This window comes from Dermacentor andersoni, chromosome 2, assembly GCF_023375885.2.
Source record: "Dermacentor andersoni chromosome 2, qqDerAnde1_hic_scaffold, whole genome shotgun sequence".
Taxonomy (NCBI): domain Eukaryota; kingdom Metazoa; phylum Arthropoda; class Arachnida; order Ixodida; family Ixodidae; genus Dermacentor; species Dermacentor andersoni.
In genome coordinates, this window is record NC_092815.1 from 40,184,759 (window position 1) to 40,199,083 (window position 14,325).

The 14,325-nt window shown below is 44.4% G+C and overlaps 1 protein-coding gene across 1 annotated transcript in view; it reads right to left on the reverse strand.

Moving 5' to 3' along the window:
• Positions 1-4,153: 4,153 nt before the first annotated feature.
• LOC126542403 (sodium-coupled monocarboxylate transporter 2-like) overlaps positions 4,154-14,325 on the reverse strand; it is a 76,996-nt gene continuing 66,824 nt past the window's right edge. The window contains exons 15-16 of the mRNA XM_050189461.3: positions 6,281-6,375; positions 4,154-5,302 (exon numbers count right to left, since the gene is read on the reverse strand). Of these exons, the coding sequence (XP_050045418.2) occupies positions 5,201-5,302; positions 6,281-6,375 (197 nt within the window). The 3' untranslated portion in view covers positions 4,154-5,200. The remainder of the gene's footprint in view (positions 5,303-6,280; positions 6,376-14,325) is intronic.

Here is a 14,325-nt window from a genome sequence, read left to right on the forward strand (position 1 = left end):
TTTATTAGTCATTTACTTTATCCTCTACTTGAACACCCACAATATCAGTTGAACTGATATAGTTTCTTCCTTAACACACGAATGTACAGTTATTGTCGATACCACAGGTTACCAAAGCACATTTTGTGAAATCCAGCCATGCAGGTCACATTTCTGGCTTGTTTGACTGAATCAAATTCAATATTGTCATGACACTGCTTTGATTATTCCTGTCGAGCAGATGCAGCTGTTAAAATTGAGCTTCAGCGTTTTTTTTTTTTTTATTGCGCAATTTATACATTACCTTAATTTTTTTTTAATTATGGGGTTTTAAATTCCAAAACCATGATCTGGTTACGAGGCATGCCATAGTGGGTGACTACAGAATAATTTGGACCACCTGGGGTTCTTCAACAAACAACTAAATCTATGTACACGTGTGTTTTCATATTTCGTCCCCATTGAAATGCAGCCGCTGTGGCCGGGATTCGATCCTGCGACCTCCTGCTTAGTAGCCCAACATCACAGCCACTAAGCAATCACAGTGGGTTATAAATTGCCTGCTGTGGTAGATAGTGGCTATGGCATATTGCACTGCAGACCTAGCAACCGCATTTCAATAGGGCCAAAATGCAAAAACACTTGAGTACTTAATTTAGGTGCATATTAAAGAAGCCCAGGTAGCCAAATTAATCTGGGGCCCCTCACTATGGCATGCCTCATAATCAGATTGTGGTTTTGGCATGTAAAAGCCCAAAACATTTCATTTTATGTCTACAAATTTTAGGTGAAATAATTTTCAAACATGTTCATACATGACATGCTATCGGCAGGACTGTTAGGAAAACAAATAGTTATTTTTAGTTCGACGCATAAAGTTCAATTTAAAGAAAACATTTGTTTAGTGATGCACTTGGCTACAAGTATGACTTCTTCAAGTTAAGTTACAACTGTGCAGCAAGAGACTTGAAACTTATGTAAGCGGCTCTCAGACACATATTCATGCCCAGTTTAAATGAAACCAGATTCGGTAATGTGTGCATTGATTTTGTTACTGGTAATCCCACTCGTAGGTATTTGATTCAGTCGAACATTTTATTGCTGGAAGAGAGAGTTCAAGGAAGTGGCCCTGGGCGGGAGGGAGGTTGTAACACACCACAATCTTCAGCAGTAAAACATTTTAAGAAATCACATGCACAAAAAAGACACTGTACTGACAACTCAGGTTTACTGTAGCAGTACAGCTGTGGGCTGGAAAGAATGCAAAAAAATAGGTTTTGTTAAATCTATGGCATGTGCAAGTCAACCCAAAGAATGACCAAATTAATCTTGCTCCTTCAACATACCAACCGAAGACATGCTGCAGGGTACACACAGGTCCTTGAAATCCATGAAAACCCTTGAAATTGAAAAGTGTGTTTTCAAGACCCTTGACAGTCCTGGAATTCCTTTTGTCTCTTGAAAACCCTGGAATTTCTTGACCCTGCACAGCACGACTCCATCGCAGTCACACCCTCTTGCCCTTTATCCCGTCTCCCTTCCACCTCTTCTCTGACTGCGCTGTCAGATGGACTCTTGTTTCAAAAGAGTGGAAGAGAGATGGGAGAAAGGCGTGTGAGGCTGGCGATGCGGCGAAACCCTGCTGCATTGGGTGCACGATACAAGAACGGGTGTGGCAGCTTGCTTTTTCTTTTTCACGCGGTCACGCTTTGCCTTTCAAGTTCATCTATAGCAGGTGCAAAGTTATCCCACTGTAGGTGATGCAATCAGCCGCCACGGCAGAGTGGACATGAAGGCTTCTCGGGCTTCGTTTTGTGCCGTCAATGTAAAGGCATCATCGGTATGGCTTGAAAGCATATCATCAGTTGCCGACTCACAAATTAAAAAAAAAATATGTCATTGTCATCATGAAATTCGTTTATTTTTCCGGTTGTGCGATAATTCTAAAAGCTTTACAGCTCCTTCCGTGCAAGAAAAATACGTTGGTGACTGTACTTATTTGCATAAAAGGTCCGATTTCAATATGACGAAGTGAAGTGCCAATTTTACCAGCTTCAGTATATCTAAGTTAGCTATAGTGTTTTGAAAGCGTTGTTATAGTAAAAAATTGCTACATTCGATGCCACTGTGCACCCTTTAAATAGCTTTGACAGGGCTTTGAAAGTCCTTGAAGTTCTGTCTGTGAGGCCTATACGAACCCTGTGCTGCTCCTCGGATATCTATCTGCTCCTATTATCTATTATCCTAGTACACGGGGACTTGAGGGTTCCTCGGCACTTTATGAAGGCTAGCCGACTTTCACAAGGCCTGGAAATGTGGGCGCTCATGGTGTTCTGGACTGCTATTAATATTAACTATAATAGTTAATTATTATTAACTATTATATTATTAAGCAGGTTCTGGGAAATTGCAGAATTTGACTGCTCCTCTCGCTGTGAGGTGCACCAATATACCCTAGCCCGGCCCCCTTGTCACACCTCGTGACATGGACCGAAGCTTGGAGAGAGGAGATCCCCCTCTTGTTTACATCTTGTTTAGATTTTGGGTAATAAAACACAGTGTGCTGCATGACAAAGTAGCTCTGTCTGCCGGCGGGCAATATTCAAGTCGTAAAAGAAAACAGTTATTGCAGCTATTTAGGTGATGATACCAGCTACTGTTGTGTGCCACCTGCTTATTTTCTTCTTCCTTTCACAGTGGTTGGAGGTATGCACTGTAACGATTCTGGTGACTAATGCTCTTTCATAGGCTTTGTATGTACAGCGGTTCAAGCGAATTGTTTTTCTGAAATCGATCCCTCCTTCGTTAATGTCTACATTCTGCAATCACCAACATCACACACTTGAAATTTCTCTTTTATGACTAAAACCTGATATGATGTCTGATAGTTCTAGTTACTTTTTAATTGTAGATGTGTGAAAAAAACGTGCGCAGCTTGCACTAGTGATGCAAGGCTGGAGTCAACAGCTAGGAGCTTGTGATCACCTAGCTTTTACGTGGCTTGCCTAAGTTGTTTGTAGGTTTTGTGAGGTTATGCTAGGTTTTGCGGGCTTGACGCTGGAAGTTTTCCAGCGATCACAGGCCGAGATCGCTTTCTCGGTGACGTCGAGCGCTCAGGTACCGACTCTCGCATTCCCTGGACTCTCGCAGATGGTTGCTTGGCAACACGAGGTGGCGCACAGCTGGGCTGAGTTTTCTGGTAACGCTCCACCATGGAACTAAAAGGACCGTGCTGTGATCGCGATCACGGCACAGTCCTTCATCTTCCTCTTCAGTCGGCACATACACAGGGGCGTGTCTGCTTCATTACAGCTTAAACAGCTCCGCTGTTAAAAATCCACCAGGTAATATGGAAGGAATATGAGGGGTCCAATTCACAAACCTTTTTGTACGTAAGTGCTGAAGCTGGCTATCGGCCGGCCAGCTTTGTTTACGATATGTACAACTGGAGTAGTGGCGGAAATGTTTTCTTATGAGCAATTCTTGTGTAAGAAGTATTTGCAAATAGAGGCCCATTTTAATTAAGCTCTTCCATAGACCTTGTATGAGGTAAAGCTTTTCAGAATACAGACAATAATCTCACTACTGGGCAGGGAGGGCGTGTTTCTGTAATCTGTTCAGAAATAGTTCCCCAAGTAGTCTTTTAGACTTACATTGCTGCTGAGCTCATAAAGGACATTTTTATCGTCTAGTTCTAGTTTGAGTCACATTGATTTGTTTCTCTGCAGCAATGTTTTCATGAGTAGTGATGTAAGGTGCAGGCGGTGGAATATATGCCTGTGTTTATATAAATATATATATATATATATATATATATATATGTAAAAGCAACTTAGTATGATCAGCAAGAAGGTTGAGGCAGATGCAAGGCAACCGTTCACTGTGGTATGCAGCGATCAGAAACAGCTAGGAGGCATCTATTTTTATTAATTTCTCAGCTAAACTGTTTGTTCACTTCTATGCATCAAAATAGATCTTGAGAGTTCTAGCGGTGCTACCTCAGTAGCATCCATATATGATAACACAGTAACCTGTGAAATTCCATTCTGCCATGTTGTCGATGAAAGTGGTAACCCTATGGCTAGATGATTTTCAAGTAAAAAATACTGGAACCTAGAATCTATATATATATATATATATATATATATATATATAGTAAGTGGCTAACATAGACTCATCAATCAGAAACACTTTAATCCTTGAAGAAGCATAGCAACAGAGTGAGAATTTTTTTTGTTTTTAGCACATATATCGTGCCACTCAGGTCTAGCACCCTCTTCAAGGTATTTTCTTGGACCTCTAAGGAATTTGAATGGTGGTCTCGCCTCTTGAATGTTTCTATAATAATTTTTTGAAGCAATAATGCAAAACAATGCAGCATCACACATTTCTGTTCGCTATTCAATGCAGTCCCAGTGTCATGCTTTTCAGCTTGCTTCAACATGACTGATTAGTTCCGCTTTGTGCCATCGATAGCACCACCTGTTCCGTTAAAAGCTACAGCATATGAAAACCATACCAGGCAATGGGCATTGGTATTCAACTTGTATTCTTATCAGTTTCATACAATCCATCCAACCGTCACAACTGCATGCAACCATCTGGTGAATTTGTTTAAAATAAAATAAATATTGAGAGCAGGAAATATCAATTCCTGCATTGTTTAAATAACACAGCTGCATGCATACATGATAGGGTGCCTTTTTCAGGACATCTCCTGTAGTATGCGTTATCTCAGAGAATACGCATGTATATGCAGTAATGATATATGAATTAATTCTCCGAGTCGCTGCTTGTGACCAGAACTGTACTACACCACACTTCATGGTATAGGAGAATGTGCCTTGATGCGATTTCTACTGTGCTTTAACGTAGTCATTTTGGAGCCTCTGGAGCCTCCTTTGTTGAATTCAGCAGTCTAAGCTTTATAGCTGACTCTAACTTTCATGGTTAACAACTCTTCTTTTTGATAACCAAATAACTAATACTTATGACTTACATATGTGAAGTGCTAGCTGTTGGTGCAGTCTTGTTTGGTAGGTAAATTATCATCATTTGAGACACTAGGAAACTAAAACACAGCTGTCCATTTTGTTGTAATGAGGAGCTGTAGGAGCTCCTCATTTGTGCATTAATGTCGAGTACAAATGGAAGTAGTGGTGGCCATCATGCAGGCATCGTGCTTCATGACCATGGTTATAAACATGGTGCGTACATTGCCCTACAACCTTGTTCTGGAGAAGCCAAGCCGATCATCAACTGCTTGTTCAATTGTGAAGGGATGCACAGGATTTTCCTTGCTCCTCTGTAGTTCTTGATCTTCCTGTGAAAGGTAATATTCTAGTTAAAAAGCAGAATACTGCACATTGGCTTTTATCTGTATGCATACTACACAAAAAGAAAACCCATGGAGCAACTCAAGTGGTGCATTACATCGTGTAAAAACAGTGCTACTTTACATGGTCAAAGAAAAAATAACACACATCGGATGCTGACTCACAGCAACACCTTTATTTAGGATATATATAATGTATGTTGCACACTTATCATCAGTTACAAACAATGTTAAACACACCCCCTGCATTCGTAAAGCTTCCTAAGGTCACATGCACATACCATGAAAACGATTACCACTTATCAAGAAACGCTATCTCTTTCTGAGTTCGTTTTTCTGTCGTGCATCTATGACAACTCGCCGAAATGTCAGCTCTCCATGTGGTGCATTACAACACTAATCCCATGCCTACTGATTCTCATGCAATATGTACATACCTCTTTTTTTTCTTTTTAGCACGGTATTCAATGTTGTCAAAGTGTAGCACGCACTAGGCACCATGGTACTACGTAAGCTCTACGACTTCATCTTAACAATTCTGTGCAGTGCAATGAAAGCTATGAGCCATGTCGGCCAACACGAATAGAGAACCATGCAGAAGAAGGGCTCCTCCATTGTCTATATCCAATCTTCCTCTGCATGACACCAACTAAATGGAAGCTTTAATAGTGCATAATGGGTGAGCCAATCTCCTTTTTCAGAGCATGCAGCTGGTTATCGCTACTTATTGGCTGACAAGAGAGTTAGGCTTTACTACATTGCAGTGTTGGTGAGGTGGGGTATATAGATTAAACATGTGTGTTGCTGAAGTTGTTACCAGAATTTTTCTACGAGTGTGCATGACATTGGTACGTGATGTATTTTGCATTAATTTTTCAGATATCAGGCGCCCCTGCACATGTACATGAAGACATGTTCGTATAGTTGACAATAGGTGTTAGAGCAGAACATCTATGCGAATCTTACCAAATCATCATCCTCAAGCATGTACACTTTTCTCCAGATCCTCACAAAGGCGTCACTCGTGAGGGACACATGCTTTTTGGCACTCCTCCCACCACCTGCATGCAAGGACAATTTTATTGCATAACAACACAATGGCTGCCATTATTCTAAATGCTCCAAAGTGTGACGAGAGGCTCTGGTCACATGCCACATTTATTTAATAAATTATGGGGTTTTACGTGCCAAAACCACAATATAATTCTGAAGCAAACTGGAGTGGTGTACTCCAGGTTAATTGTGTCTACCTGGGATTCTTTAATGTGATTCCAATGCACGATACACGGTTGTTTTTGCATTTCATCCCCGTCAAAATGCAGTCTCCCTAGCCGGGATTTGATCCCACGCCCTCTGGCTTAGCATCGCAACGCTAAAGTCACTATGCCACCTAGGCGGGTACGCGCCACATCTAGTTTGGGGTTAATGGCAAAAGCCAGAGTGTTGGCAGCAAAGTTAGAACGCACAAGTGTGCGGCTGGGTGCAGAGCGACAGTTCAAAGGAAGCATTGCATTCGTAAGCAAAAACGTGTACTATATGACACCACTGAAAGAAAGCCTTTTCATGCTGCCATATGAAACACTCTTACATGAAGCAAGGAAAGAACTAGGAGGGAGCATCACAGGATAATATCATTGCCTGAATAAGTCAGCCCAGCACAGGATCATGTCAAGGTAAGTAATGTCTTCTACTGCCATGCTCAGCTAGCTTGTGGTCTTCTGAAAAGGCAATGGATGTGACATCAACGTGCAGCCACCACATGATTGCACATGGCGTTGAAGACAATAAATGTTTTGACCCTTTTCGCGGTGATCCCAAAGGCGCTGCCATGTTTGATCACGTGGTGACACGTCCATGCTTGCCTCAACTGCCTCCATTACCTTCGCACTTAAAATGGAAGTGTATGACACCAGTACGGATTAGCAGCAAATTGCTGTTTCGGGAGATATCGTAGACAGTGAGTGGGTAGACGTCACGAAGCTTTGGCCACAGCTTCAGAGAACATGCAGAAGCACTTTTGTAGCTGATTAAGCTATGTCCAACCGGCGCGGTCAGCATGGCTAAAAAAAACTAAAAGCGGGGCTAACTATGTATTCCAAGCTATCCAAACTTTCCGCTCATGAATTGAATCAATTCGTATGCTTTGCCCTTCATTCTTTATTTGGCAAATATTTTGAAGCAGCAGCTTGTCATGTTTCTGACTCAGTAAGGTTCCTCGGTGAGGTCACTATCTGATTATTTCCTGCCTAATCGCTCGTGGGCGGGCTCAGTTCCGATGGATTTGGTGTTGCTGCGCACAAGGCTTGAAGTGTAGCTGTTTCGTACGTTGTTATACCTTGTAGCAAAGCTGTATTATTGCTAGTAACTCGTTTACTCTTGTGGACCGTTACAAAACATTCAGCTTCGACCATTCGTGCGCAATTGGTGTAGTGTGTTATTATTGTGCGTATATAGTGCGCATATATTCAAATGTGCGCCCATTATTCTTGACATGCTGGCGACAGAGTGGGCATAAGTTTCCATGCCATTTGGGGTAGATGTGTGCAAATACCGTGTGCAAAACTTACTCATGACAGAAAGTGGCGCTACTCCCTTTGTCATTGTTTAAAGAGTGGTACTCACTCTTGCTGACATTCTGGGGTTGAAGCCCTTTCTTTGAAGGTTAGCGATGCAATGCTGGCGGATGAGCGAATTTCTGTGTCCTCGAAAAAAGCCGTACATCTTGAAGTGCCGGTAACACATACGGACAGTTGCAGCAGTGGTCCGCGAACTTGGCCACACGGCTTCATTCCATTCCTTAGATGACAGTCACTATTTTTGCAGCCAACTACTGCACACATCTTCAATCCAATGATTCAGTCCAGCATGATTACAGCACAGCCTGTTAGCAAAAACTCAGTTGCATTTCTGACAGCTGATCGCACGGAAGCAAGGTAGAAGAGGTAATGGCTTCGTATTCGTGTGCTATCACTGAGGCCATGCGCGGTGTGCCGCCGAAAGCGCCATCTCATTCTCCATAACAAACTGCTCTGCAATAAACCACCGGTTCCAAAGGCATATCAGGAGAGCAGTTAGCAAAGCACCCGAACAGCTGTGCATCCATTAAAGCCTACAGTGGAAGATTATATAATGAGAGAGTGTGTGTGTGTGTGTGTGTTTGTATATATATATATATAATGAGTATATGTAAACAAGAAATAGCATAATTATAATTTTAGTTCTCAACCAATTGGTCCATTGTAAATTCCAGTGCTTTAATTGACAGGGCTATCAGCGGTCCATGTACGTGTATGTACATGGTTTTCCTATAAAGTCGTATTATGCTATTGTCGGTAAATGTATAGGATACTAGTTTTTCTATCTGCATTGCACTCTGGTAGGAACCTTTGTCACACTAGGCTGAGTGCGCTGAGTGCACCGAGTGCACCGAGCACAGCATCACTTATTGGCTAACTTTTCGAAAGAGAAAAAGCAAAGAGGATTGCTTCACGGAGCGTCGACTTGCGGATACTTGGTTTGTGATGTTTCAATTAATTTATTTCCTTCGCCTCCATGCAGAGCAGCGCCGTGCTGGTATGGCAAGATAGAGTTGTGTTTCAGAGCAGCGAGCGAGCACTGCCACTGATACATGTCAATGCCTGCTGCACACAGTGCTGTCACGGTCGCCTCTGGCCTCCTCCACCGCTGTGCTGTCCCAGGTTCGATGGCGCGTGCGCGGCCTGTGCTCAGTTTTTTGGAGGTCATATGATCTGCTGTGAGCAGCAGCCAAACTGGCTGGTGCAAAGTCTTTTTTTAGACAGATCTCAGGCGCTCGCTACTGTGTTGAGCGTCGGCCTCCCTCGGCGTAAGCGAGCGAGCAAGCGAACGAGCACAGCAAAGGATGAAAGAGCTGAGGAGGAGGGTGTAGCGGAAGCATGAGGAGGAAAGTAGAGGTGGAAAGTATGCGAATGGGTGAGCAGGAAATCGGAGTGCCGCACGCATGGAGTAAGGAAAAAATAGGATTGAGCATACCGCAACGCGATTGAAGCCGCACCCCATGGAGGCCTGGTGGCCCAACACGTGATCGCACGTCAAAGTGCGCGGTTGGTTTAGTGTTCACGCTCTGCAGGTAGAGCCACGGCAGGGCAGCTTAACAAGCGCGCACCGAATAAAAACTACTGGCATAGCTACAGGGAACCAAACGTCTCAGCAACATCTCGATTCTTCCCCCGTAACCTCGACGCAAGAGGTCACGTGTTGGGCCACCACTGTGGCTTCACGGAGCGTTCGCTTGCCAAGGCTGGCTGCGTGACGTAATGCTCCCTCCTTATTTTTCCTGCCTCCATGGCCCCACGAGACGTGCTTCATGTACGGTGGCGACCAAGCATGCGGCGAGCGTGTCCACCAATACCATATATGGAAAAGGCGTGGGCTTCGGACCCACTGCGCATGCGCTACTTCGCCTGCACGCATTCCTTTGATCACGCTTATTCTTTCTGAACAATGAACAACGCAACCGGTGGAAACCCTTCGTCTGGCACTGCTGCTAAACGAGCTGTCCGATCAGAGGCTCAGCTCCGCCACCGAGAAGACCCTGTTGTTCAGAATCAAATTCTTTGCCACAATATATCGTGAATTCAAAAGACCTAAACGGCTGCGCTCTGTTTCACATGCAAGCGATTTTGGGCCAGAAACGGCGCAGCGCCCGACCTAATTATGCTGACGATATTGTGGGTGAATTTTTTTTTATCCCTCTCGGTTCTTTTTTTTTTATACGTACCCTTTTTGCGGAGTAGTTTGCTCTAGATGAACGAGATGGCGCCTTCGGCGGCGCCGCCAGCATACCAGCAATGCGGCCCGTATGGTAAGCAACATGGCACCAAAGAATGTTAAGCGGAAAGTCAGAGATGCTGAGATAATCTCATGGGTGGCGGCAATGGGAAAGAAACCTGCCATGAGTAACTACTCAAGAGGGACAAAACGAAATCAGGAAAGAAACGATTTACGATAACCCAAAGGGAAGCTCATTACTTTTCGAAGCGAGATCAGGATGCCTTTGAACACGCAATTATAAAGTGGGTTATAAGAAGGAAGAAGAATCATGTGCTTGCTGTGGGAAAGCTAGGGAAACGATAGAACATGTTTTAGAATGTGAAGATATCTGCCCAGCGGTCAATTTAGGCTCCTCTGGCCTCGTTGGAACTCTTCCGAGACAACAAAAATTAAAGCATCCCAGTCGGACATTAAAAAAAAGAAAGAAAAATCCTGACATCCCTCGTATCATGAAAGATGTTCAGCGGGCATCCATAGGATTTAGCGTAGTGCCAACGATGAACATTTGCAGACATTATCGAGATATGTTGGCAGAGTTGGTCGGCAGCACGTTTGAAACGCACACAAAACGGCCCAACACACTGCATTTCACTGTATTAATTTTCGCGACTAAACCAAAAACGCTGATAGGCCTTATATTGGTTACACATGAACTTTATACAGACCTTGACGGCCAATTACTCCTGCACAAATTATTAATGTCACATTTCTTCTCTGACAGTAATGTAACACGCAAATTTCACCGGATTGTGCCGATTATTTCCCCGTTCTCGCCCTACTAGCACTGCCGGTGATGGTGTGGTGGTGGTCGCAAAATTTATGCACTTAGGCAGCCCGGTGACAGGTTGTGCAAGTTTTATTGCTCCACTTATTTGCATGCAAAGGTCACCATGTACTGACTGACTTTGAAGCGTGGTGAAGCTGACTTTGAAGCGTGATGTGTATGCTTGAAAGTTGTGTTTAGGTTCTACGAGCGTGAGTGTCGGCGAACAACCAACCAAAGTAATTACGGCGCAGGTCCTTGTCGTCTTCTTAAACGTGCCACGGAAAAAAAGCGCGTCTTCGCGAAAACTGTTACAGAAGTTTCGTAGGCTTTGTTCTTACGCGCGTCGGACTTCCCTCGGCTTGTAGCAATGCAAGTTCAAAGCTCGCGCCTATCTGCTCCGGCGAGCTGATTGGAGGCGCCAAGAAAGATGGCACACCAACATGACCAACGTTACGTTCAACGCAGTCAATGCAATTCAATGCAGTCATGTTCAACGTTACGTTGAACATGACTGCATTTTTGGCTTCAAAGACATGACGTCAGGGCCTCTCCTATTTTGTCTCTGTCCTCCATGGGCAATATAATAACAAGGGATTAGTGGCGCAACCCACCGCCCTGTTCCAAAGGGTACGGTCATAGCATCAATCCACCCATGCATCCATTCATCAATCCACACGTTGCTTCAAGCCATGCCTCAAGCTGCCAAGCGAAAGTGCTCCAACAGCTCGAACATGCGGCTCGAATGCGAAACCATTACCTCTTCTGCTGTGCTACTGTGTGATGAGCTGTCGGGTGATTGCTAAGGCACTGTGCGTAATTCATGCCGCAAGATGTGGAACAGCATAGGGAAGACGTTATAGTGCAGTCGTTGGCTGCAAAAACAGTGACTGGCATATATTACGGAATGCAACGCATCTGTGTCGTTCACGGACCGCTGGGACTGCTACACAAGGACTGCCTGTGTTTCCGGCCCTTCGTGATGCACGACTTTCCTCGAGATAAAAACATTCACTCATCCGCCAGCGTTGTACGTATCGCCAACCTCCAAAGAAAGGGTTTCAACCCTGGAACGTCGGTAAGAGTGAGTACTGCTAATTATACAGCGCCGCTTCCTGGCATAGTAAGCTAAATTTCTCGCACGTTATCTACGCACATCTACCCTAATCAAACTGCAGCATGGCTGACTGTCGACACCGACAGCACGCGAACGTTCGAAGCTGAGCGTTTCGTGACGGTCCACAGAGTAAGTGATTGAGTGATATAACGATAATACGTCTTTTCCACAAGATTACAAATTAATGAATTGAAGTCAAGAACTGAAGTATTATAGGCCCATTAGCTTGTTTTCAGTACTCTATACAATATTCACCAATATAATTTCCAATAGAATCAGGCCAACACCTGACTTCAACCAACGAAGAGAACAGACTAGTTTCAGGAAGGGACATTCTTCAATAGATCATGTACATGTCAATCAGATAACTGAGAACTCTGTGGAGTACTATCAACCTCTCTATGTGGCTTTCATAGATTATGAAAAGACATTTGAGTCAGTAGAAATACCAGCAGTCATGGAGGCATTGATTAATCAAGGAGTACAGGAGGCATACGAGGATATCTTCGGAAATGTCTACGAAGATTCCACAACTACCTTGCTTCTCCACAAGAAAAGTAGAAAATTCTCTATCAAGAAACGTGTCAGGCAACGAGACAATATATCCAATGCTATATCTATATCTCACTGCATGCTCAGAAGAATTCTGGGAAGGCTTCGGAGTAAGTATCAACGGCGAATATTTCAACAACATTCGGTTTGCAGATGGCACTTTCCTGTTCGGTAACACTGGGGATGATCGATTTTGATTGAGCACCTTAACCGAGAAAGTGCCAGAGTAGGGTAATATGAAGAGTAATATGTAGAATACAAAGGTAATGTAGGTAATGTTCAGTGCCTGGTAAGGTACAAGAATTCATGATCGCCAGTCAACCTCTGGAGTCTGTGCAGGAGTACGTTTAGCTAGGGCAATCACTCACAAGGGATCCTTATCAGGAGGAGGAAATTTCCAGAACAATCAAATTGTGTTCGAGCGCATGCGGCAGGCATTACCTAATTGGAGCTTACCCCTGTCTTTGAAAAGAAAAGCGTACAATCGTTGCATTCTGCCGCCGATATCATATGAGATGCAGACACTTGAAGGTTAACAAGTTAGTGACCGCGCAAAGAGATGGAATGAAAAAATGTCAGGCGTAACGTTAGAGACAGGAAGAAAACGATGTGGATTTGAAAGCAAACGGGGATAGCCGATATTCTAGTTGACATTAAGAGAAACAAATGGAGCTGGGCTGACGATGTAATGCGTAGGTCAGATAACCGGCGGACATTTAGAGTTACAGAATGGGTGCCAAGGGAAGGGAAGGTCTGTCGAGGACGGCAGAATATTAGGCGGGTTGATGAAGTTAGGAACTTTGCAGGTGCAAGGAATCAGCTTGCGCGAGCAGGGCCTTGAAGACAGGCCCAAGGAGGCCTCGGAGAGGCCTTCGTACTGCAGTGGACACACACACATGCACACAAAAAGGCTAATGGTGATTGCAGGGTACACAACATCTACGTTCCAAGCCCACGTGCGCGGCTAGAACAAATCTGCAGCAACTGAGAGCACCCGCGAACTATTAGGTAGAAAATAAACAATCAGATAGCGACTGCACAGAAAAACCAAATCTGGGGTTTTTGGGTGCCAAACCACGATTTAATTATGCGGCACGCCGCAGAGGGGGACTCCGGATTAATTTTGACCACCAGGGCATCTTTAACGTGCCTCCAATGCACGGGACACGGGCGTTTTCGCATTTTGCCCCCATAGAAATGCGGCCGCCACGGCCGGAATTTGATCCCGCGACCTCGTGCTTAGCGCAACACCATAGCCGTTAAGCCACCGTGACGAGTCCGCACCGAGGAACGTCACTGAGTTAGAAACATGACAAGCGGGTACTTCAAAATGATTGGCAAGAAACCCGAGGACACCTAAGCACTTATTAGTTTTGAACGCAGAAGCATTAATGTCCAGTTGAATACCGCTGAGCGGCCCTTAAAGTTATGAACTCCTCGTGGGCAAGCGAGCGCATTGAGGCATGCACTTGGTCAACACCTGTTAGATAGCACAAGGCCGGTGCACTTCCATCCGTGATGCCATGGTACCTTGCCCGACCGCCATATAATCTAACGGGGACCCTCCTGAGTAAGCCGCGGTGATTCTGACTTCACCGCTTTCGTCACGCTGGGCTTGACAATGAAACTCGCTCCAAGTAGCGTGATATGATGAAGCAGAGTGCACAGGCCTGCTGTCTAGAACGCTGGTTTGTCCCAGTGGGTAAAACACACTTCTTCCGAGCATGGAGTCGTAGGTTCGAACTCACTACCACCAAGGTAATTCCT